At 44.9% G+C, this 25,041-nt stretch overlaps 1 protein-coding gene across 4 annotated transcripts in view; it reads right to left on the bottom strand.

Annotated features, from left to right (window-relative positions):
- Window positions 1-25,041, bottom strand: part of sorbs2b (sorbin and SH3 domain containing 2b) — an 81,704-nt gene that overhangs the window by 14,996 nt on the left and 41,667 nt on the right. For all 4 annotated transcript variants that reach the window (XM_064973386.1, XM_064973384.1, XM_064973387.1 and 1 more), the window contains 12 exons: window positions 24,374-24,440; window positions 23,311-23,361; window positions 22,876-23,134; window positions 22,244-22,358; window positions 12,197-12,243; window positions 11,173-11,474; window positions 9,072-10,772; window positions 3,683-3,768; window positions 3,536-3,576; window positions 3,323-3,437; window positions 2,738-2,866; window positions 2,286-2,501 (listed from right to left, as the gene is read on the bottom strand). In XM_064973386.1, the coding sequence (XP_064829458.1) occupies window positions 2,286-2,501; window positions 2,738-2,866; window positions 3,323-3,437; window positions 3,536-3,576; window positions 3,683-3,768; window positions 9,072-10,772; window positions 11,173-11,474; window positions 12,197-12,243; window positions 22,244-22,358; window positions 22,876-23,134; window positions 23,311-23,361; window positions 24,374-24,440 (3,129 nt within the window). The remainder of the gene's footprint in view (window positions 1-2,285; window positions 2,502-2,737; window positions 2,867-3,322; window positions 3,438-3,535; window positions 3,577-3,682; window positions 3,769-9,071; window positions 10,773-11,172; window positions 11,475-12,196; window positions 12,244-22,243; window positions 22,359-22,875; window positions 23,135-23,310; window positions 23,362-24,373; window positions 24,441-25,041) is intronic.

The following is a 25,041-nucleotide window of genomic DNA, read 5'->3' as shown; positions in this document are numbered from 1 at the left end:
TTTAAATTCTACCCTTACCCTAATCCTTAACTTAACCATAACCCTTACCTAACCCTAACCTTAACCTTAATCTTCACCTTAACCCTTACCTAACCTTAACCTTAATCTTTACCTTAACCATTTTAAAATGTCAACTTCAATGTGGTTGGGACTTTCCAAGGATCTAATGCAGCCTGCCCTGTTGCTGCCAAGTCTGTGGATGAAGTGTGAAATGTGAACTGGGCCTGGTACGTCTTACTGGAGAAGCAGGAGCTGGTAGCTCTCCCACCCACAGAGGTCTCTATTAAACAGGTTCATGGAAAACAAGGCTTCTACAATGAATGTCAGTGTCGGCATCACAAATCTCTTCCGCTCAACCTATGGCCCTTTAAACATAGAGAAACTCTGTGTGTGTACAGTGTGGGTTTGTCAAGGATTGAGTTAGACTAAATCATACTGATTGGTGGCTGGTGTAAGAAGCCTGATGGATTGGTGGCTGGTGTAGAAAACCTGATGGATTGGTGGCTGGTGTAGAAAACCTGATGGATTGGTGGCTGGTGTAAGAAACCTGATGGATTGGTTGGTGGCTGGTGTAAGAAACCTGATGGATTGGTGGCTGGTGTTAGAAACCTGATGGATTGGTGGCTGGTGTAAGAAACCTGATGGATTGGTGGCTGGTGTAAGAAACCTGATGGATTGGTGTCTGGTGTTAGAAACCTGATGGATTGGTGGCTGGTGTAAGAAACCTGATGGATTGGTGGCTGGTGTTAGAAACCTGATGGATTGGTTGGTGGCTGGTGTAAGAAACCTGATGGATTGGTGGCTGGTGTTAGAAACCTGATGGATTGGTTGGTGGCTGGTGTAAGAAACCTGATGGATTGGTGGCTGGTGTTAGAAACCTGATGGATTGGTTGGTGGCTGGTGTAAGAAACCTGATGGATTGGTGGCTGGTGTAAGAAACCTGATGGATTGGTGGCTGGTGTTAGAAACCTGATGGATTGGTTGGTGGCTGGTGTTAGAAACCTGATGGATTGGTGGCTGGTGTTAGAAACCTGATGGATTGGTGGCTGGTGTAAGAAACCTGATGGATTGGTGGCTGGTGGAAACCTGATGGTTAGGGGCTGGTGTTAAACCTGATGGATTGGTTGGTGGCTGGTGTAAGAAACCTGATGGATTGGTGGCTGGTGTTAGAAACCTGATGGATGGAAACCTGATGGATTGGTGGCTGGTGTAAGAAACCTGATGGATTGGTGGCTGGTGTTAGAAACCTGATGGATTGGTTGGTGGCCTGATGGATTGGTGGCTGGTGTTAGAAACCTGATGGATTGGTTGGTGGCTGGTGTTAGAAACCTGATGGATTGGTGGCTGGTGTTAGAAACCTGATGGATTGGTTGGTGGCTGCTGTAAGAAACCTGATGGATTGGTGGCTGGTGTTAGAAACCTGATGGGTTAGGGGCTGGTGTTAGAAACCTGATGGATTGGTTGGTGGCTGGTGTAAGAAACCTGATGGATTGGTGGCTGGTGTTAGAAACCTGATGGATTGGTTGGTGGCTGCTGTAAGAAACCTGATGGATTGGTGGCTGGTGTTGGATGGGTTAGGGGCTGGTGTTAGAAACCTGATGGATTGGTGGCTGGTGTTAGAAACCTGATGGATTGGTTGGTGGCTGGTGTAAGAAACCTGATGGATTGGTTGGTGGCTGGTGTAGAAAACCTGATGGATTGGTGGCTGGTGTTAGAAACCTGATGGATTGGTTGGTGGCTGGTGTAAGAAACCTGATGGATTGGTGGCTGGTGTTAGAAATCTGATGGATTGGTTGGTGGCTGGTGTAAGAAACCTGATGGATTGGTTGGTGGCTGGTGTAGAAAACCTGATGGATTGGTGGCTGGTGCTAGAAACCTGATGGATTGGTTGGTGGCTGGTGTTAGAAGAGTATCCTATTGTCACGCTAGGACAACAGCTCCCCAATGCTAATATATGCATAACAAGACAGCTGAGAAGACTACCCTTAGTTCTAGAATGTTCTAACTGAGACAAAGCACTCTACTACAGTACGCCTCTCTTCAAAACCGATCATTTACTAAAAGACACATGCAGTATATTCATGAGCCATATAGACCGGTAGTCTGACAGTAGATTGTAAATGCCAAGTGGATATTTTGTGTGCCTTCTAAATGGCACCTCATTCCCTATACAGTGCACTACTTTGGACCACGGCCTATAGGGCTCTGGTCAAAAGCAGTGCACCAAATACAGAATAGGATGCCATTTGGGTCAGGTTATGTGGGGTCCGGTGGGGTCATCGTACCTTGGCCGAACCCACAGGGTGAATCCTGTCAGCGGATAGGCTCTCGGGTAAAGAAGAGGGTTCTAGGTAGTGGTCGGCGGGGTTCTTGGCAGTGGGGGACTTCTTGACCACTACATCTACGTAGGTCACGGGGAAGATGCCCTGCTTGTTGCTCCCTGGGATCTTCCCTTCATACCAGTTCTGGTCCACCTGGCTCAGCAGAATCACCCTCTCACCCTGTCAGACGCACGCACGCACACACACACACACACACACACACACACACACACACACACACACACACACACACACACACACACACACACACACACACACACACACACACACACACACACACACACACACACACACACACACGTCAATTTAATTGTAGACACTGAGGGGATGAGAACTATATACAGTCAGACAATTTGAGAGTCAAAGTAATGCAGTGACAGCGGAGAGGCTCTTGCCTTTCTCAGTGAGAGCTCCACGTTGGTGTCAGCATTAAAGTTGTAGCGAGCCACTGCTTCACCAATCTCTCTGACCTGGGCTGGCGGGGGAGGTCTGGCTGGCTGCTGCTTCTTAGAGACAGGGATTTTCTAAATAATAAAGAGAGAGAGATAGGCTGTGGGTTCAGGATAGGGGACAAATATGAACTCAAAGTTATTCAATACTGTGCATTGAAAACCCACATTGAGACAGCAAGACGACGAGAGAGAAAAAGAGGAGAGGAGAGAGGAAGAGAGGAGAGATGAGAGGAGAGAGGAAGAGAGGAGAGGAGAGAGGAAGAGAGGAGAGGAGAGAGGAAAGAGGAGAGGAGAGGAGAGAGGAAGAGAGGAGAGATGAGAGGAGGAGAGATGAGAGGAGAGATGAGAGGAGAGAGGATGAGAGGAGAGATGAGAGGAGAGGAGAGAGGAAGAGAGGAGAGATGAGAGGATGAGAGGAGAGATGAGAGGGAGAGATGAGAGGAGAGATGTAAGAATAAGAGGAAGGGAGGAGAGATGATAGGAAGAGAGGAGAGATGAGAGAGAGGAGAGTAGAGAGCAGACACTAACCTCCACATAGGAGATGGGGAAGATCCCCAGCAGTCCACGGTGCTCTCCTTCATACCAGTTGTTGTCAATCTGCCTGATGATGTACACCGTCTCCCCCTTCCTGAATGTCAGCTCCCTGCACAACACATGGACCATTAGCGTCATGGCTGAGGGATGCGTCATTGTTGTCTTCATCTGAAATACTAGCAAACATTGGGTTTGATCTGTACTTACTTCACTGTCTGTGCCTTGAAGTCATATACAGCTCTGGCTGGCTGTTTCCGTTGAGGGCATGGAAAGAAACAATCAATCATGGCATCCCTCTACCGGTGTTCAGTACAGGTGTCAAATATAAATCGGAGGCCAAATACAATTGTTTACCTCTCTGACTTCAGGGGTTGGTATCCTGATCTGCGGGGTGTGGCGGCCCCCATCAGCGTAAGAGTGGCCCCTGGTGGGGTCCTGGTCTGTGAGAAAGAGAGAGAAGGCCACAGTGAGGAACAGAGAGGAACAGTCCATACAGACACTTAACATGCAAGGGAGGAGTCGATGGCAAGGGTATGAGAGGAACAAAAAGAGGTCTTTTAGATAAATAATGTGATGAATCAAAATAAAACTACAGAAAAAATCTAAACCCTTATCTAACCTAGTGTATGGTATGGAAAACAGACTCAACTTCACCACTCCCCACTGTAGAAAGGTATCTGTACTGTCCTGGATTCCCTACAGCTCGCTTTAAGGCACGTAGACCAGATGTAGGAAATAGGGTGCCATACAGCTGTATCCAGTTACATTTTCAGTAGCGAGCCTGTCTCTCTCAATGACTCCAAACAAGAACATTTATATCCAGCAGGAACAAACACCCTGGATGGAAATGTACATTTTAGTGATTTAGCAGACACTCTTATCCAGAGCGATTTCCACCGAGTGACAAAACATTAGGAACACCTGCTCTTTCCATTACATAGACTGACCAGGTGAATCCAGGTGAAAGCTATGATTGTGTATGTGTGCCATACAGAGGGTGAATGGGCAAGACAAAATATTTAAGTGCCTTTGAATGGGGTATGGTAGTAGGTGCCAGGCGGACTGGTTTGTGTCAAGAACTGCAATGCTGCTGGGTTTTCACGCTCAACAGTATCAAGAATGGTCAACCTCCCAAAGGATATCCAGCCAACTTGACACAACTGTGGGAAACATTGGAGTCAACAAGGGCCAGCATCTCTGTGGAACGCTTTCGACACCTTGTAGAGTCCATGCCCTGACGAATTGAGGCTGTTCTGAGGGCAAAAGGGGGGGGGGGTGCAACTCAACATTAGGAAGGTGTTCCTGTTTTGTACACTCAGTCCATAGGAGCAATTGGGGTTTAGTGCCTTGCTCAGGGGCACATCAACATATTTTTCACCTATTCGGCTCAGGGATTCGAACCAGCAACTTTTCAGTTACAGGCCCAAATCTCTTAACTGCTCGGCCACCTGCCACCCACTAGTATTTATGCTACAGGTCAGCACTGGGTGCTGATGTGGTCTTAGTGGGGACTGCTGCCAGAAAACCTCTCTTTGCTTGGGATAGTATGTCAAGTAAAAGGGGGCTTGCATACTCTGGTCAATGGTCCAGCAACTGGAGTTTCAATCATCAGCTACTAGATATTTCTCCCACCAGTAGGAAAATACACACTATGTGCTGTGCCAAAACCACAGACAGGATACAGACATAAGTATCAGGCTATGAAGCAGACAGGTTGACATACCCATTTCTCCTCGGAGGAAAAACACATTTATAGGAGAGGAGTATCTGTCTCTGTCTCTCCCCATGCCAACATCCCACAGAAGCTTTTTTAGACTGCCCACTTCAGCTGCTCTCCAGTCATATGCCCCCTGCTATGTCTATTAACAGGAGCTTTTAGACGAGACACACACACATGGCTGCATCTCTATAGAGGAGCAGCGAGACACAGGTCCTGTGGTGGGCTTCATGTTGACTGAGCTGTGGACAAAGACTCAACAACACGAATGCCTTATAAACATTTCTTTTCACACATTGTATCGCCTGTGCCGACTGGTAAGGCATTCCAGATTCGAAATTAGCCTTTAGTGACGGGAAAGGTTTATGAGAAATAGGTCAACCAGAGGGCTGTTAAATATGTTTTGGTGTATGGGGGTGTCGCCCTCAGCGATGGGAGACCAGACCAATGTGTACACGTCTCAGGGAGTGAAGAGGCTAACTTCCAATGATAACACAAATACATATAAATAAATATAAAAATAGACTCATGTTGGGGAGAAAAAATAACCAACATCATACGAGAAAATATGAATAACCTGCAATAATGAATGCAACAGAGTTAGGGGGGGTGACTTGATCAATACAACAGAGTTAGTGGGAGTGACTTGATCAATACAACAGAGTTAGGGGGTGACTTGATGAATACAACAGAGTTAGGGGGTGACTTGATGAATACAACAGAGTTAGGAGGGGGGGTGACTTGATCAATACAACGGAGTTAAGGGGGGGTGACTGGATGAATACAACAGAGTTGGGGGGGTGACTTAATCAATAAAACAAAGTTAGGAGGGGGGTGACTTGATCAATACAACGAAGTTAGGGGGGGTGACTTGATGAATACAACAGAGTTGGGTGGGTGACTTGATGAATACAACAGAGTTAAGGGAGGTGACTTGAATAATACAACAGAGGTAGGAGGGGGTGACTTGATGAATACAACAGAGTTAGGGGGTGCCTTGATCAATAAAACAGAGTTAAGGGAGGTGACTTGAATAATACAACAGAGGTAGGAGGGGGTGACTTGATGAATACAACAGAGTTGGGGGTGACTGGATGAATACAACAGAGTTAGGAGAGGGTGACTTGATGAATAGAACAGAGTTCGGGGGGTGACTTGATGAATACAACAGAGTTAGGAGGGGGGTGACTTGATCAATACAACGGAGTTAGGGGGGGGTGACTTGATGAATACAACAGAGTTGGGGGGGGACTTGATCAATACAACAGAGTTTACAACAGGTTAGGGGGGGGTGACTTGATGAATACAACAGAGTTAGGGTGGTTGACTTGATGAATACAACAGAGTTAGGGGGTGACTTGATGAATACAACAGAGTTAGGGGGAGTGACTTGATCAATACAACAGAGTTAGGGTGGGTGACTTGATGAATACAACAGAGTTAGGAGAGGGTGACTTGATGAATACAACAGAGTTGGGGGTGACTTGATGAATACAACAGAGTTAGGAGAGGGTGACTTGATGAATACAACAGAGTACAACGGAGTTAAGGGGTGACTGGATGGGGGGTGACTTGATGAATACAACAGAGTTAGGGGGGGGTGACTTAATCAATACAACAGAGTTAGGGAGGGTGACTTGATCAATACAACAGAGATAGGAGGGGGGTGACTTGATCAATACAACAAAGTTAAGGGGGGTGACTTGAATAATACAACAGAGGTAGAAGGGTGTGACTTGATGAATACAACAGAGGTTAGGGGGGTGACTTGATCAATACAACAGAGTTAGGGTGGTTGACTTGATGAATACAACAGAGTTAGGGGGTGACTTGATGAATACAACAGAGTTAGGGGGAGTGACTTGATCAATACAACAGAGTTAGGGTGGGTGACTTGATGAATACAACAGAGTTAGGAGAGGGTGACTTGATGAATACAACAGAGTTCAGGGGGGGGTGACTTGATGAATACAACAGAGTTAGGGGGGGTGACTTAATCAATACAACAGAGTTAGGGAGGGTGACTTGATCAATACAACAGAGATAGGAGGGGGGTGACTTGATCAATACAACAAAGTTAAGGGGGGTGACTTGAATAATACAACAGAGGTAGAAGGGTGTGACTTGATGAATACAACAGAGTTTGGGGTGTGACTTGATCAATACAACAGAGTTAGGGGGTGACTTGATGAATACAACAGAGCTAGGAGAGAGTGACTTGATGAATACAACAGAGTTAGGGGGTGACTTAATCAATACAACAGAGTTAGGGGGGGTGACTTAATCAGTACAACAGAGTTAGGGGGGTGACTTGATGAATACAACAGAGTTAGGGGGTGACTTGATGAATACAACAGAGTTAGGGGGTGAATCAATACAACAGAGTTCGGGAGGGTGACTTGATCAATACAACAGAGATAGGGGGGGTGCCTTGACCAATACAACAGAGTTGGGGGGTGACTTGATGAATACAACAGAGTTAGGAGAGGGTGACTTGATGAATACAACAGAGTTCGGGGGTGACTTGATGAATACAACAGAGTTAGAGGGGGTGACTTGATCAATACAACAGAGTTAGGGGGTGACTTGATGAATACAACAGAGTTACAACAGAGGGGGGGGACTTGATCAATACAACAGAGTTTGGGGGTGAGTTGATGAATACAACAGAGTTAGGGGGTGACTTGATGAATACAACAGAGTTCGGGGGTGACTTGATGAATACAACAGAGTTAGGAGGGGGTGACTTGATCAATACAACGGAGTTAGGGGGGTGACTTGATGAATACAACAGAGTTGGGGGGACTTGATCAATACAACAGAGTTTGGGGGGTGAGTTGATGAATACAACAGAGTTAGGGGGGGTGACTTGATGAATACAACAGAGTTAGGGGGGGTGACTAGATGAATACAACAGAGTTGGGGGGGTTGACTTGATCAATACAACAGAGTTAGGGAGGGTGACTTAATCAATACAACAGAGTTAGGGGCGTGACTTGATGAATACAACAGAGTTAGGGGGGGTGACTTAATCAATACAACAGAGTTAGGGAGGGTGACTTAATCAATACAACAGAGTTAGGGGGTGACTTGATGAATACAACAGAGTTAGGGGGGGTGACTTAATCAATACAACAGAGTTAGGGAGGGTGACTTGATCAATACAACAGAGATGGGGGGTGCCTTGATCAATACAACAGAGTTCAGGGAGGTGACTTGAATAATACAACAGAGGTAGGAGGGGGTGACTTGATGAATACAACAGAGTTAGGGGGGTGACTTGATCAATACAACAGAGTTGGGGGTGACTGGATGAATACAACAGAGTTAGGAGAGGGTGACTTGATCAATACAACGGAGTTAGGGGGTGACTTGATGAATACAACAGAGTTGGGGGCGGGTGACTTGATCATTACAACAGAGTTGGGGGGGGGGGTGACTTGATGAATACAACAGAGTTAGGGGGGGTGACTTGATCAATGCAACAGAGTTAGGGGGGTGAATTGATGAATACAACAGAGTTGGGGGCGGGTGACTTGATGAATACATCAGAGTTGGGGGGGGTGAATTGATGAATACAACAGAGTTGGGGGGTGACTTGATCAATGCAACAGAGTTAGGGGGGGGTGAATTGATGAATACAACAGAGTTGGGGGGCGGGTGACTTGATCAATGCAACAGAGTTAGGGGGGTGACTTGATCAATGCAACAGAGTTAGGGGGGTGAATTGATGAATACAACAGAGTTGGGGGGCGGGTGACTTGATCAACGCAACAGTGTTAGGGGGGGGTGACTTGCTGGAGGGAATCATGCTTCTCAGACATTCCAGAAGATGGAACCACTCACAGGTCACTACTCAAGAACAATACTCCGAAGACGGGTGGAGAATGGTAGTGGTGCAGGGGACAGGAGGGGAAATGGAAAGAACTCAAACTACAACACTCCACGACGACCCATAAGGTGAGAAAGAGGTGGGTCGGGGGAGATGGGAGGGGACTGGTGGGTGTGTTTATGAGAACCATCCACCTTGGTAGTCGTCGTCTTCACAGACATGGCTGTTGTTGTTGGGGTCTGTGAGGTGATAGGAGGCACTGTGTGAGAGGCGGCTGTACTCAGGCTGGTAGCAGGTTGGGCTGGGCATGCCGTCAGGCTGAGAGGGGTATGGCTGCTCCTGCTCCAGGCTCTGGGGCCCAGGGACGGGGCTAAGTCCCGGGCTGGGGCTGTGTCTGCACAGTGCCCTGAGGGAGGAGCTCCTCTCTGGGATGTCTGGCAGCAGCTTGTCCAGGAGCTTGTGGAGGATTCTGTTGTCGGGCAGGCTGCCCCTCCGCCTCTCGGCCCGGATGTGTTCATAGATGTCCCTCAGGGCTTCGTCCAGAGCCTCGTACATGGAGCTCTTATAGCAGGGAGGGGGCCTGCTGTGGGTGGAGACGGTCTGCCTGTGGCTGTGGGGAGGGGAGCCCCTCTTCCTCCTGAACGGTACCGGACTCACAAGGAAGGCCAGCTTGGACTGGGCTGACTCTGGGTCCTCGGCTGTCAGCTGCTTGGCCCTCTCGTGTTTGAGCATGGTGCTGAAGCGTGTGTAGGAGGCAGGGCATCGGCCCTTACAGTTGCTGACCAGGTGCTTCTGCTGGTTATGGTTAAGGTTATGATGACGGTGTTGGTGGTGATAGTGGCCTGAGCCGTAGGGGCTCTCAGACGACGTCCGAGAGCAGCGGTCGTAGTCACTCTCACTACAGAAGGAAGATCCCTCTATCTGGATGAAGTCACTGAGATTGGACCTGATGGCGTCGTGATCACTGTCTGAGTAGACTTCCTGCTGGGAAGCTGGTCTCTGGGGGTAGACGTGGTGGTGGTCTCCAGTGATCTGGATGTGGATGGGCACACAGTTGTTGGTAGTGGGGGCGTTGATCCTGGGGTAGTGTGGCTGGCCCTCAGGGCGGTTCCTGGCAGGGGGGTCCTCGTCTAGCAGGGACTCGATGGAGAAGCATCGCTGGGGGCTGCTGCCCCTCCCGGACGGGCCCCCCAGGGTAGCCTCACCCTCACCCCCACCCCCTAGGTTGGGCATGGACTTAGACTTCTGGATGAGGCTCTCGAACTCAGAGATCCTGTTGTGCACCATGTCCTGGGGCACCTCTTCGCTGTAGCCCCTCCAGCCGGCCAGCCGATCCTTGTGCAGCTCGCTCTCGTACTCCAGGATCCGGGCTTTCACAGAGCAGATGACCTGGGAGCTTTGGGAGCCTATCAGATCCTGCCTGTTGATGTGGTGCATCTTCTTGTACAGCTTGAGGAAGCCTGGTGCATCGTGGGCCGAGTGGTGCTGGGTTCGCTCTCTCAGGGGGCTGTCACAGACGCTGAGATCTTTGCCCTGCTGCTCACGTGACAGGAAGTCTACACTCTCGGAGCGAACCTGTGAACCTACAGAACCTCCCGGACATCCTCTATCTTCTGCCAGGAGGTCGTCACAGCTCCAAGACTTGACTTTGGGAGAGGTTGGCTTTTCCTCAGCAGAGCTCCAAGCCTCGGCATTCTGGCTCTGGACATGAGCCTGCCAGCCGTTCTTCAGGCACACATCAGGGCTCTCATCAGAGCCCTCAGGGGGCACAACACAGTCAAAAGCCTCATCATTAAGACAAGGAAACACTGAGTTATGTGAGGTATTGTGGTTGGGACCTGGAGAGGGACCTGGACAACTGAAATGGGCTGAGTAGGTGTTGCTAATATCCCCACCTTAAGGTATATCCACCAAGAGCAGCATGGTAAGAGAGAGACATGAGAAGACATTAAAAGGTTCACGTGGAAATCAGCCAGGAAGAGCTGAGGACAGAGGGGGGTTAGAGAGACACACAATAAAAAAATTGCTAAGAATATAATGTTTATACATAGCTGAGTGGCAGACCGTTGTTAGCCACAGAGAGGAAATAGTACACAGAGGATAAAGTATTCCATAGCACTTATAGATTAATGCACAAAGCATGCACTACACATTAAAACTTCTCATTCCAAGCCAAACGTTACACTGCTTTTTAAATCGAAATACATAAGTCTAAGCAAATGTTGATGTGGTCTGTTTCAGTATCTGTCTTCTCTCAGTTCTATCAAACCAGTGAGGTTCAGAGATGGGCCTTACCTTTGGCTTTGGAGGGGGAGGCAGGGGAGGAGCTTGCCACAGGCTTGCGTAGGCCGCTGCTGTAACTACTGCTACGTGGGGGTTCAGAGGGCCGTCCTGAGGAGTTGAGGCCGCTGCTGTAACTGCTGCTACGGGGAGATTCTACAGGCCAGGAGACTGGGTGGTGGCTGGTGGTGCTATTGTGCCCTGACAGGCTGCTGGATGTACTCTGGCTTGTGGTCAGGGTGCTGGCTGGTCTGGGCTGCTGGGCTGCTACCTCGGACTTCCTCCTCTTCCTGTAGTCACTGGTTGAGCTGTGGACACTGATAGATAGGTTAAGTCCTGAGTTTGCCACACATTAATTCAAGCTATACTACCGTTCAAAAGTTTGGGGTCACATAGAAATTTCCTTGATTTTGAAAGAAAAGCAAATCTTTTGTCTATTAAAATAACATAAATTTGACCAGAAATACATTGTTAGCATTTCTAAGTGACCCCAAACTTTTGAACGGTAGTATAATCAAAATAGACCAACAGTAAATTGCTTACGTTTGTATTTATTTTCATACATCATCAACTTCGGTTTCGTGTTATTTTGCCAGACAACAGCATGCCTCCTAATGGGTCTTTAAAATGACCAGTATTCCACACACAAACCATTCCTCCTCATGGGATGTCTACTGACTGTATCCATACTGTTACAGTAGGCTATAATGTTTATTACAGTACGCCCACTTGGAAGACAGAGCTGTGATGAGGGATGACAAGATATAGATAGATTTGCCCTAGCGGGCCACAGTGGAAGAGGTGTGGGGGGGGGGGGCTGAGATTCATGGCTGAGTTGACAGCACTCAAGGGCACGGCTATTCCAGCTGTCCCACTCAGAGCACAGCTCTCCATATATACAGTACACTGGGTAAGGTGTTGCCTGACAAACTCCACATAAAGCAAAGAGTCTGGGCCATTTTGTTAAAGATGTGTCAACATAATTTGCTATAGACTCTTGAGAATAAATGGTTGTTTAATAGAGAGGGATCTGACTTACCTTGATGGCCTGTCTGTGTTCCTGTCTGTAGAGGCTTGTTGGGAACTCTGAAAGCGAGCAGAGAGCAGCTTGAGTGCCAAGTGAACAGACAGACTGTAAACAAACAGAGCTCCTCCAGAAAGCTACTATACCCAGCACCCTCTCAGAAAGCTACTATACACAGCACCCTCTCACAGCAGCCTCTGTCTGAGAACACAAGTGAACAGTCAGACTGTAAACAAACAGAGCTCCTCCAGAAAGCTACTATACACAGCACCCTCTCACAGCAGCCTCTGTCTGAGAACACAAGGCTTTGGAAACATCTATGAAATGCTGAATTAAATACCTTCCAACGTCAACCTTTAACATTTTCCCTTGGTTTCTGTCACTGTGAAAAGGGTATGTTCCCCTGTCAAAAACCTACAGCGATGATTCACTTACGAGAGTTTCAATGTCGAACAAGGCAGGGAACTCCTTGTACACCTGGCTGGAGAAGATGACCATTCCCCCTGCTACTGAGGCAGAAGCCTGGTAATAGTTCATTAGTTGCCTCTTTCTCTCTCTGCCCAACAGAGCCCCGCACATTTTTTAAAACCCTCTTTAAAAGTAGACCTGATGCCGGTTGCCAGGAATGGAGTGTCACTGTGACAGACTGGTGACTGGTAAACATAAATACTGTTCTAAGCGACAGCTACCGCACAGGCAAACACGTCACTGGATGGGCCAAGACCCCCCATGACGATCTGTCTCAGGTCCAGGAAGCTCTATGGTTGATTATACGATATCCTAGCTACCTACCTCCTGCCATACAGTGGCTTCCTCCAATATATTAATCATATAATTCATTTAATGACCACGTAAAGTTGTATTATTTGAGATGAGTGTGTAACTGACTCTTATAGTAAAATAGCTACATTGCAAGGTATGAGATACATAGCAAACTTGGTCTATAGACGGAAAACAGTCAGAGCTGTATCATCAGAAGTGATATTCATCACACTGCCTGTGAAGTACAGACATTGTACATGGCAAATCAACAATGTACAGTACCTATCTAGTACTTTCCCCCTTACTGACAATTCAAAGAAACAAATTCTACCTTACAGTGTTTAAGTCCTTATTTTGTTATCTCAAAGAAGTTACTGTAACATTCACTGGCAGACAACAGATCCTTTACCTCGTCAGTAAGGGGGAAAGTTACTTTAAGATACTTTACCTCGTCAGTAAGGGGGAAAGCTACTTTAAGATACTTTACCTCGTCAGTAAGGGGGAAAGCTACTTTAAGATACTTTACCTAGTCAGAAAAAATGTGGGTGAAACTGGATATATGTTGAACAAAAATATAAAACACAACATGCAACAATTTCAGTTCATATAAGGAATACAGTCAATTTAAATAAATAAATTAGGCCATAATCTATTGATTTCGCATCACTGGGCAGGGGCGCAGTCATAGGCACAGCCACTTGGGAGCCAGGCCCAGCCAATCAGAATTTGTTTTTCCCCACAAAAGGGCATTATTACAGACAGAAATACTCCTCAGTTTCATCAGCTGTCCAGGTGGCTGGTCTCAGACGATCCCACAGCTGAAGAAGCCGGATGTGAAGGTCCTGGGCTGGCATAGTTACACATGATCTGCGGTTGTGAGGCCGGTTTTACGTATAGTATTGCCAAATTCTCTAAAATGACTTTGGAGGCGGCATATGATAGAGAAATGAACATTACAACTGCAAGCTCCCTCAAAACTTGAGACATCTGTGGTATTGTGTTATGTGACAAAACTGCACATTTTAGAGTGGCCTTTTATTGTCCCCAGCACAAGGTGCACCTGTGTAATGATCATGCTGTTTAATCATATTCTTGATATGTCACACCTGTCAGGTGAATGGATTATCTTGGCAAAGGAGAAATGCTCACTGACAGGGATGTAAACAAATTTGTGCACAAAATATGATCGAAATTAGATTTTTGTGCACATGGAAAATGCCTGCGATCTTTTATTTTACCTCATGAAACATGGGACCAATACTTTACATGTTGTGTTTATATTTTTGTTCAGTATGTAACATGATACTCTAGTAAACATGTCCACATAAAGGTCTCTGTCAGAGCCTATTGAACCAAAGCAGAAGTCCTAAATGCTGAGCTAAGACTAATACTGTCTCTAGCTAAGACATATAGACTATACACATTATCAAATTATATAATGTAATACTCTCAAAAGCAAACATGGCAGTTGACAATGGCTGTTGCCTCAACAACTGACTTGCCCGTTAACCTACTGCTTTGAATCAATGACATGACAAAGAAACACTATGAAAAAGAAAAACAAACAATGGTGACTGTGTTCTGGGGAGTAAAAGAGACTTTCAGTAAACTTTCAGACTTTGCTGAGAGGAGTTTCAGGCTTTGCTGAGAGGAGTTTCAGGCTTTCCTGAGAGGAGTTTCAGGCTTTCCTGAGAGGAGTTTCAGCCTTTCCTGAGAGGAGTTTCAGGCTTTGCTGAGAGGAGTTTCAGGCTTTGCTGAGAGGAGTTTCAGGCTTTGCTGAGAGGAGTTTCAGGCTTTCCTGAGAGGAGTTTCAGGCTTTCCTGAGAGGAGTTTCAGGCTTTGCTGAGAGGAGTTTCAGGCTTTCCTGAGAGGAGTTTCAGGCTTTCCTGAGAGGAGTTTCAGGCTTTGCTGAGAGGAGTTTCAGGCTTTGCTGAGAGGAGTTTCAGGCTTTCCTGAGAGGAGTTTCAGGCTTTGCTGAGAGGAGTTTCAGGCTTTGCTGAGAGGAGTTTCAGGCTTTGCTGAGAGGAGTTTCAGGCTTTGCTGAGAGGAGTTTCAGCCTTTCCTGAGAGGAGTTTCAGTCTTTCCTGAGAGTAGTTTCTGTCTTTCCTGAGAGGAGATTCAAGCTTTGCTGAGAGTAGTTTCAGTCTTTCCTGAGAGGAGATTCAGGCATTGCTGAGAGTAGTTTCAGTCTTTCCTGAGAGTAGTTTCACGAACTTTCCTGAGAGGAGTTTCAGTCTTTCCTGAGAGGAGATTCAGGCTTTGCTGAGAGTAGTTTCAGTCTTTCCTGAGAGGAGTTTCAGTCTTTCCTGAGAGTAGTTTCAGTCTTTCCTGAGAGTAGATTCCGGCTTTGCTGAGAGTACCTCTACTACTACTACTATTGTACCTCTACTGTACCTCTACTGCTACTACTACTACTACTGCTGTACCTCTACTACTGCTGTACCTCTACTACTACTACTACTACTGTACCTCTACTACTACTACTACTGCTGTACCTCTACTACTACTACTACTACTGTACCTCTACTACTACTACTACTACTGTACCTCTACTACTACTACTACTGCTGTACCTCTACTACTACTACTGCTGTACCTCTACTACTACTACTACTACTACTGTACCTCTACTACTACTACTGCTGTACCTCTACTACTACTACTGCTGTACCTCTACTACTACTACTACTGTACCTCTACTACTACTACTACTACTACTACTGTACCTCTACTACTGCTGTACCTCTACTACTACTACTACTGCACCTCTACTACTACTACTACTGTACCTCTACTACTACTACTGTACCTCTACTACTACTACTGCTACTACTGTACCTCTACTACTACTACTGCTGCTCTACCTCTACTACTACTACTACTACTGTACCTCTACTACTACTACTGTACCTTTACTACTACTACTGTACCTCTACTACTACTACTACTACTGTACCTCTACTACTACTACTACTGTACCTCTACTACTACTGTACCTCTACTACTACTACTACTACTGCTGTACCCATACTACTGCTGTACCTCTACTACTACTACCACTACTACTGTACCTCTACTACTGCTGTACCTCTACTACTACTACTGCTGTACCTCTACTACTACTACTACTACTGCTGTACCTCTACTACTACTACTACTGCTGTACCTCTACTACTACTACTACTACTGTACCTCTACTACTACTGTACCTCTATTACTACTACTACTACTACTGTACTTCTACTACTACTACTGTACCTCTACTACTACTACTACTGTACCTCTACTACTACTACTACTACTGCTGTACCCCTACTACTGCTGTACCTCTACTACTGCTGTACCTCTACTACTACCACTGCTGTACCTCTACTACTACTACTACTGCTGTACCTCTACTACTACTACTACTGCTGTACCTCTACTACTACTACTACTACTGTACCTCTACTACTACTACTACTACTACTGTACCTCTACTACTACTACTACTGCTGTACCTCTACTACTACTACTGCTGTACCTCTACTACTGTTGTACCCCTACTACTACTACTACTACTACTACTGCTGTACCCCTACTACTGCTGTACCTCTACTACTACTACTACCACTACTACTGTACCTCTACTACTGCTGTACCTCTACTACTACTACTACTGCTGTACCTCTACTACTACTACTACTGCTGTACCTCTACTACTACTACTGTACCTCTACTACTACTACTGTACCTCTACTACTGCTGTACCTCTACTACTACTACTGTACCTCTACTACTACTACTACTACTGCTGTACCCCTACTACTGCTGTACCTCTACTACTACTACTGCTGTACCTCTACTACTACTACTACTACTACTGTACCTCTACTACTATTACTACTGCTGTACATCTACTACTAATACTACTACTGTACCTCTACTACTACTACTGTACCTCTACTACTGCTGTACCTCTACTACTACTACTACTGTACCTCTACTACTACTACTGCTGCTGTACCTCTACTACTACTACTACTACTGTACCTCTATTACTACTACTACTACTGTACCTCTACTACTACTACTGTACCTCTACTACTACTACTACTACTGTACCTCTACTACTACTACTACTGTACCTCTACTACTACTACTACTGTACCTCTACTACTACTACTACTACTGCTGTACCTCTACTACTACTACTACTGTACCTCTACTACCACTACTGCTGTACCTCTACTACTACTACTGCTGTACCTCTACTACTACTACTACTACTGTACCTCTACTACTACTACTACTGCTGTACCTCTACTACTACTACTGCTGTACCTCTACTACTACTGCTGTACCTCTACTACTGTTGTACCTCTACTACTACTACTGCTGTACCTCTACTACTGCTGTACCTCTACTACTACTACTGCTGTACCTCTACTACTACTGTACCTCTACTACTACTACTACTGCTGTACCCCTACTACTGCTATACATCCACTACTACTACTGCTGTACCTCTACTACTACTACTACTACTGTACCTCTACTACTACTACTACTGTACCTCTACTACTACTACTACTACTGCTGTACCCCTACTACTGCTGTACCTCTACTACTACTACTACTGCTGTACCTACACTACTACTACTGCTGTACCTCCACTACTACTACTACTACTGCTGTACCTCTACTACTACTGCTACTGCTGTACCTCTACTACTGCTACTACTGTACCTCTACTACTACTACTACTGCTGTACCTCTACTACTGCTGTACCTCTACTACTACTACTACTGCTACTGCTGTACCTCTACTACTGCTACTACTGTACCTCTACTACTACTACTACTGCTGTACCTCTACTACTGTTGTACCTCTCCACATAAACAGTAGGGGCTGAATAACAGGCATGCAGTGGCATGGTGTTTACCTCAACTATATAATCCAGACGTTTTTTAGGAGGCTGAACCCAGAGGCAGAGGATGAGGAGATGAGAAGGAGGAAGTGGAGGAAGAGGAGGCAGGGGCATCATGAGAAGGAACATGTGGAGAGAGTTACATGGTTAAAGATCACTCACACACTCAGCTGTGCACCTACACAACTCTTGTGTGTACAAAGAAATAAACACTTGTGAATACTTGTCCAAACGTGAACACAACACACACCAAACAGAGCAAAAGGAAGAAAAGGAAGGATGAATAAGCTCGATCAAGAAGCTACTGTCAAACATGCAAAAGCAATCAAATGAAAATGTGTTGAAAGCTCTCAGAGTGCTCAAGCATTTGCTGTGAGGCAGGTCCAAAGAGTATATGGCAAGCAGTCTTACACACCATAGATCATGTGATTCACTCTTGTGCTAAATGACAACATCATTGCAAACATGCGTTCCACATCAGTGAATTGTGCAGCCTCGACCCTACTGCTGTGAGGTCCAAACAGTCAAGCATGTAAAACAACGACAAGCCTAATCACACCACAGGTCTATGACAACACGTTGCTAAAATGTTGGATGAACTGAGCAGAAATATTACATTTTTAGTCCCCGTCAGTGGACTGACATCATCATTGACAATTATTATATATTTTGTTGCCCATTTCAGCCAGTTATTTCTGGCCTCTCTTCAGACAGAGGTCAAGTATTTTCCTCATCAGTGGAACAAACACAACCACTGTGCTTGCGTCCCAAATGACACCCTATTCCCTGTAATGCAATATAAAGGGAATAGAGTGCCATTTGGGAAACCTGTGACATGCTATTATGCTAATAGTGCACAACACGTTCATCCCACTGGGGCACAAGCTTAACACATGGCCACACATTCCCCACCATGGGGCTGCAGTGCTAGCAGCCGCAGCCAGGGGGCGATACATTAGCACCTTATGGCGCTGGCTAACGGAGAGAACCACAGAGGCCCTCACTTACCGGACGTCCAAACTCCAGCTCAGCAAAGAACTTATACCAAGGCTCATCCTCTAAATCTACCTCAGTAGGGTTTGAGTTACTAGTATTCTGGATTGACAGGGTGGAGAGGAGAGAAGAGAGGGAAGAGAGGAAGGAGAGGAGGAAGATCAACACAGAGTAAGGGTGAGAATGATCAGTGATAAACAGGAGAGTAAAATGGATGCAAATAAACAGCAACATTGGGAAAACAATTGCAAAAAGGTACTAAGTAATATATAATTAGAAACAAAGTAGGCATTGGTTTCAAGCTGAAAAAGAAAGGAAATTCACATGAGCACCACAATGCCTACTTCACCCATGCTCTACCAAGGGTTGCCAGCACACAGCTTTGACCTACTACTACAGTAGCTATGTTGGTGTATTGTACTTCAAACAATGTGTAGGCAGGTTGCTTAGGATTTAAACCATTGGAACCAGCCGAATTCATTTCATTCACAGGGTAACGTCAAGAACGCACCAGCAGAGGGCAGTAAGTCACCACAACATGAACCTTGATCTATCCACAGAGCAGTATAGTACACGTTCACTGAGAAACAGAGCCTGAATGCACTGCAGCAACACTCATTGGGAATCATCGCAGCCCTCAGAAACAAGATATTTAAAATACACTTCTTGTAAGCAATAACACAGACCCTCAGTCTGAACTGCAATGGTATTTGTCCGCAGTCTCAAGCAAGCTTTGAGGTAATATAGCTTAGGGGAGACTGGGGTAAATTGGGATTAAAGGGTTTATTGGGGTAAAGGGTTTGTTGGGGTAAAGGGTTTGTTGGGGTAAAGAGTCCGTTGGGGTAAAGGGTTTGTTGGGGTAAAGGGTTTGTTGGGGTAAAGGGTTTGTTGGGATAAAGGGTTTGTTGGGATAAAGGGTTTATTGGGGTAAAGGGTTTGTTGGGATAAAGGGTTTATTGGGGTAAAGGGTTTGTTGGGGTAAAGGGTTAAAGGTAAAGGGTTTATTGGGGTAAAGGGTTTGTTGGGTTAAAGGGTTTGTTGGGGTAAAGGGTTTGTTGGGATAAAGGGTTTATTGGGGTAAAGGGTTTGTTGGGATAAAGGGTTTATTGGGGTAAAGGGTTTATTGGGGTAAAGGGTTCGTTGAGGTAAAGGGTTTGTTGGGGTAAAGGGTTTGTTGGGGTAAAGGGTTTGTTGGGGTAAAGGGTTTATTGGGGTAAAGGGTTTGTTGGGGTAAAGGGTTTGTTGGGGTAAAGGGTTTGTTGGGGTAAAGGGTTTGTTGGGGTAAAGGGTTTGTTGGGGTAAAGGGTTTGTTGGGGTAAAGGGTTTGTTGGGGTAAAGGGTTTGTTGGGGTAAAGGGTTTGTTGGGATAAAGGGTTTATTGGGGTAAAGGGTTTGTTGGGATAAAGGGTTTATTGGGGTAAAGGGTTTGTTGGGGTAAAGGGTTTATTGGGGTAAAGGGTTTATTGGGGTAAAGGGTTTGTTGGGGTAAAGGGTTTGTTGGGGTAAAGGGTTTGTTGGGGTAAAGGGTTTATTGGGGTAAAGGGTTTGTTGGGGTAAAGGGTTTATTGGGGTAAAGGGTTTGTTGGGGTAAAGGGTTTGTTGGGGTAAAGGGTTTATTGGGGTAAAGGGTTCGTTGAGGTAAAGGGTTAGTTGAGCCACCCTTGTTTCTAGGAATACAAAATCAATAATTTGACCAAATACTTGGGAAGAGATAATCATTTCATGGAGTCTGTGAAGGAAAAAACCACATGGAAAAAATGGAAAGCAAGTTAGGTCCAAAAATCTGATTTTGATCAAGTCAACTGAATTTATTGTGTTAAGAGGTCATGATGCTTGTATCTAAACCAATGTAGGTAGTTTTAAGATTGTTCTATACTATCAGTTGGAGTCTTTATAAGCTTCAGGTCCTAAACCTAGCATGAAGGTCCTAAACCTAGCATGAATGTGCAGCTTGTAGCTTTGTGGGCTATTATAGTCAACATGTTTGCTTTGGGGTATGTTGAGCCTATGGCCACAGGGTAAAGTTGAGCAAATTGAAGCGTTTTCTTCCCATGCGTAATGCAAGGAATTATCGCTGGGATATTTAAAAAATATATATTTCACCTTTATTTATACAGGTAAGTTAATTAAGAACATATTCTTATTTACAATGATGACCTGGCTATGAGGTAATGACAGTGCCTGGCCTATGTTTTAAAGTGTTTAAAGTACAAAGTGTTTGTTCGGTGTTAAGCCTTTGTTAATAAACAATATTTAAAATTATTAAAAGGCAAAAACAGTGATTGTGAATGTGTTGAATTGTGTTTGTGTTGAATTGTGTTTGGGAAATAAAAATAGGTTTTAAAAAGGTAGTGGTAATATTTAATTCAGTACAGAAATGTGTAGGCAGCTTAACTTACACTGTCTCGCGGGTCAACTTACCCCATACCCAGAGTAAGTTGTCCCAAGAGACCACTAATAATGGTCTACCTATGTTTTCAAAACTGTAATGTTTACATGAATTCTGATTATTTCAAGGGATACACAACATCCTGAAATATATGTAGATATCTTTGTTGGAAATTATATTTCCCTTGACGGAGTGATGCTGAATGTAAAAAATGGCTAAACTTACCCCACTCTCCCCTACTGGAAAGAGGAAAACAGTAAATACCTTTGGTAGTCTAATTACACTGCCACTGAAATGAATTACTGCCACAAAATAAACTATGTTTCTGTTCCACGTAAGTGGCTCAGAACAATGGTGCATTTCAAACCACTCAGCTAATGAGATGAACCCTGCAGGGCACATGGTCTGCTGCTGAAACAGTCCACTGCTAATTACCTGCTAGGAGGAGTGATATCAACAAGGGTCATTTAGTTGAGTTCAAATGTCATCCCAGCAAACCAGGAACATTCCCTAAACATTAGCTAAGATTCCCATTAAGTTCTAGTTAGGGTTTTTTCTAACATTAGGATGACAACATCCCAAAAACATTAAAATAATTGATTATGTTAGAGGTTTCATGATGCTTGTATCTCAACCAACATAGGTAGTTTAAAATGGTTCCATACATCAGTTGAGGTCTGTAAACACTGAAATAATGTTATTTTATTACACTTTTTAAAATGTGTTTTGAATGAAATATCTTTGGAGTGTTCTCCTAACTTTCACTAAAATGTTCTACACATCATCTGTAACAACCACCACAGAACAGTCCCCAAATGTTTCCAGGTAAAGAACGTTCTTGCAACATCAGCTGAATGTTTTATTCAAACATTATATAAATCATCAGCACAACTAGCCAATATTTGTGTTATGAGAGCATTTACAGCAACCTAACGAATGTTCTGGGAACTTTCACAGAACCAATTTCGGTTTGCTGGGATTAGTTTAGTGGCGAGTGACTGGTCTTACCTGTCTCTCCTGCTCCAAAATTGAGGATTTCCCAGGTTCATAGTCGAAGATGCTCCGAGGTTCTGCACGATATTTCCTGGTGTCCACCTTTCTGTCAGGGGGTCCATATTGGTTTCTTGTTAGAGGATACAGAGACATTTTATTATGCAGTGGCGCACTTGTTCCAAAAGTTACCATGCCAAATAATTTCAATTAGTGTATTTTACCCCCTTTTTCCTCCCAATTTCAATCTTGTCTCATCGCGGCAACTCTCCAACAGGCTAGGGAGATGCGAGTCAATGCGTCCTCCGAAACATGACCCGCCAAACCACGCTCCTTAACCAGGAAGCAAGCCGCACCAATGTATCAGAGGAAACACAGCTCAACTGGCAACCGGAGTCAGCCTGCAGGCGTCCGGCCCGCCGCAAGGAGTCGCTAGAGTGTGATGAGCCAAGTAAAGCCCCCCCGGCCAAACCCTCCCCTAACCCGGACTACGCTGGGCCAATTGTGCGCTGCCCTATGGGACTCCCGGTTACGGCCGGTTGTGACATAGCCTGGGATCGAACCCGGGTCTGTAGTGACGCCTCAAGCACTGTGACGCAGTACCTTAGATTGACGCCCTTGAAAGGAATTTTTAAATAATTTTGTCTTACTTGTCTCTTGTGCCTCTGTCTATTGTGCCTCTGTCCCTCTCGCGCTCCCTTTCTCGAACATGTGCCGATGAGAGTATGGGAGGGGGTGTGGGGGGCATGGGTGAGGGCGAGGTTAAGGAATTTGTGTTCCTGAAGACATTGCACGTGCTGTTGTCAGACACACTCTTGGTCATTGGCCGGTACGTGTGGGTCTGGGGCGGAGCATAGGTCTGCAAGGACTTGGCTGGCCGATAGTCTGGGGCTGAGCGATGATGTCTATCTGTAATAACAACAGATGCGTGTGACAGATGCATCCAACAGATGCAATCCAGAATGTAGGCATGAATTCAAAGGTGAAATTTGTATGACATATGTATCTCTATCATATTCCAGGCACTCAGCACACAGACTTTTGATTCATGTGTGATTCATGTGATGAAATAATACATTTCTTACCGGTATTCACTACTGTGTGGGTGGTATTATATGGGTCCATATTTTCATTTTCTGTGATAAACACCAAAGTAGGATGATTAGCTGTGCACTGCAACTCATCGTGTAAAAGCAATGACTGTTTAGTTTGTTTTCATACAGTGATTAATTTCTTAAGCTATTCTACATGTGATCAAAGATAATGGTAACACCATCTATGTGTAATGCATTATGAATATATTACAGGAATTATCATATTTGTATAGGCTGCTAATAAGGAGCCAATTGACTGCTCATAACACATCTTCAAATGCAATATGGGTATTACAAAAGGCACCACCAATGTAGTGTGTGCAGGTGTTACTGAAATAATGAAAACAAATATGAGGCATATGGTTGTATGTCATTGTTGTCAATGTGTGTGACCCCTGACCTGTGTAATCCTTGTGGGGTCAGTACTAGCTGGCTCACATTATGCAGGAACTGCACTGTCAGATTCCCAGTAATGACATTTCTCTAAGCTGCAGACTGCTGAGCAAAGCTGCTCTATTGTCAAATAGTCAGCTGTTGTCACCCCCCCCCCTCTCTATGTATGTATGTATGTATGTATGTATGTATGTATGTATGTATGTATGTATGTATGTATGTATGTATGTATGTATGTATGTATGTATGTATGTGTGTGTGTGTGTATGTATGTATGTATGTATGTATGTATGTATGTATGTATGTATGTGTGTATGTATGTATGTATGTATGTATGTATGTATGTATGTATGTATGTATGTATGTATGTATGTATGTGTGTATGTATGTATGTATGTGTGTATGTATGTATGTATGTATGTATGTATGTATGTATGTATGTATGTATGTATGTATGTATGTATGTATGTATGTATGTATGTATGTATGTATGTATGTGTGTATGTATGTATGTATGTATGCATGTAGTTCAATGTAGGCCAATGTCACTGTAGCACTATAACTATCCCATTTAGAATCCCTTCTCCTCAGGGACTGGCCAAGTGGAGAGATGGAGTAGGTGGAACTACATCCTGAAGATATTATGGAAATGACCTCTTACCTGGTTTGTGTACCACGTGAATCTGCTTGAACATGGACTTATACCAGTCCTTTGGCCTGTCCACGGTCTTTAAGAAAAACATACAACAAAATCATAAACCCCCTCTGGACCATTTTACCAAAAATAACACCCACAAAACACAGTAGTGAGATGTGGACACATAGAGACATCCACAGTATTAGTATACATATCAATGTATGAGATAAGGTTACCATTACATAATGAGATATACATTCTGTTCCAAATGTCACCCTATTCCCTCTACAAGGCCCCGGTCAAAAGTAGTGCACTATGAAAGGAATAGGATACTATTTGGGACGTATACAAAGTGGTTGTTTGCAGGCTGGCCAATGAATCTGACCTCAGTTGGCATGCTTTTTCCCAGGGTTTCATAAAACACCCCAGGGACAGAAAATCTATTTCTCCTCCCACAATACAGTCCTGGGACGGCCAGGCCTGGCCAGATGGCCTGCATTGATTGGAGATTAGGAACACAGTCATGATTTATAGGACGCAGCCACTTACATATGCGCTATAACATTTTACCTTTTGAGTTTTACACCAACATAAGCCTCTATTCATCTATGCAAAAATCTCTCTGGTGGTGGTAGAGAACCAAAGCTACACTGTAGCTCAGAAGATAGCTTTTTTTCCTGAAATATCCTTAA

This window comes from Oncorhynchus masou, chromosome 9, assembly GCF_036934945.1.
Source record: "Oncorhynchus masou masou isolate Uvic2021 chromosome 9, UVic_Omas_1.1, whole genome shotgun sequence".
Taxonomy (NCBI): domain Eukaryota; kingdom Metazoa; phylum Chordata; class Actinopteri; order Salmoniformes; family Salmonidae; genus Oncorhynchus; species Oncorhynchus masou.
This window is presented reverse-complemented; position numbering and strand designations above follow the sequence as displayed.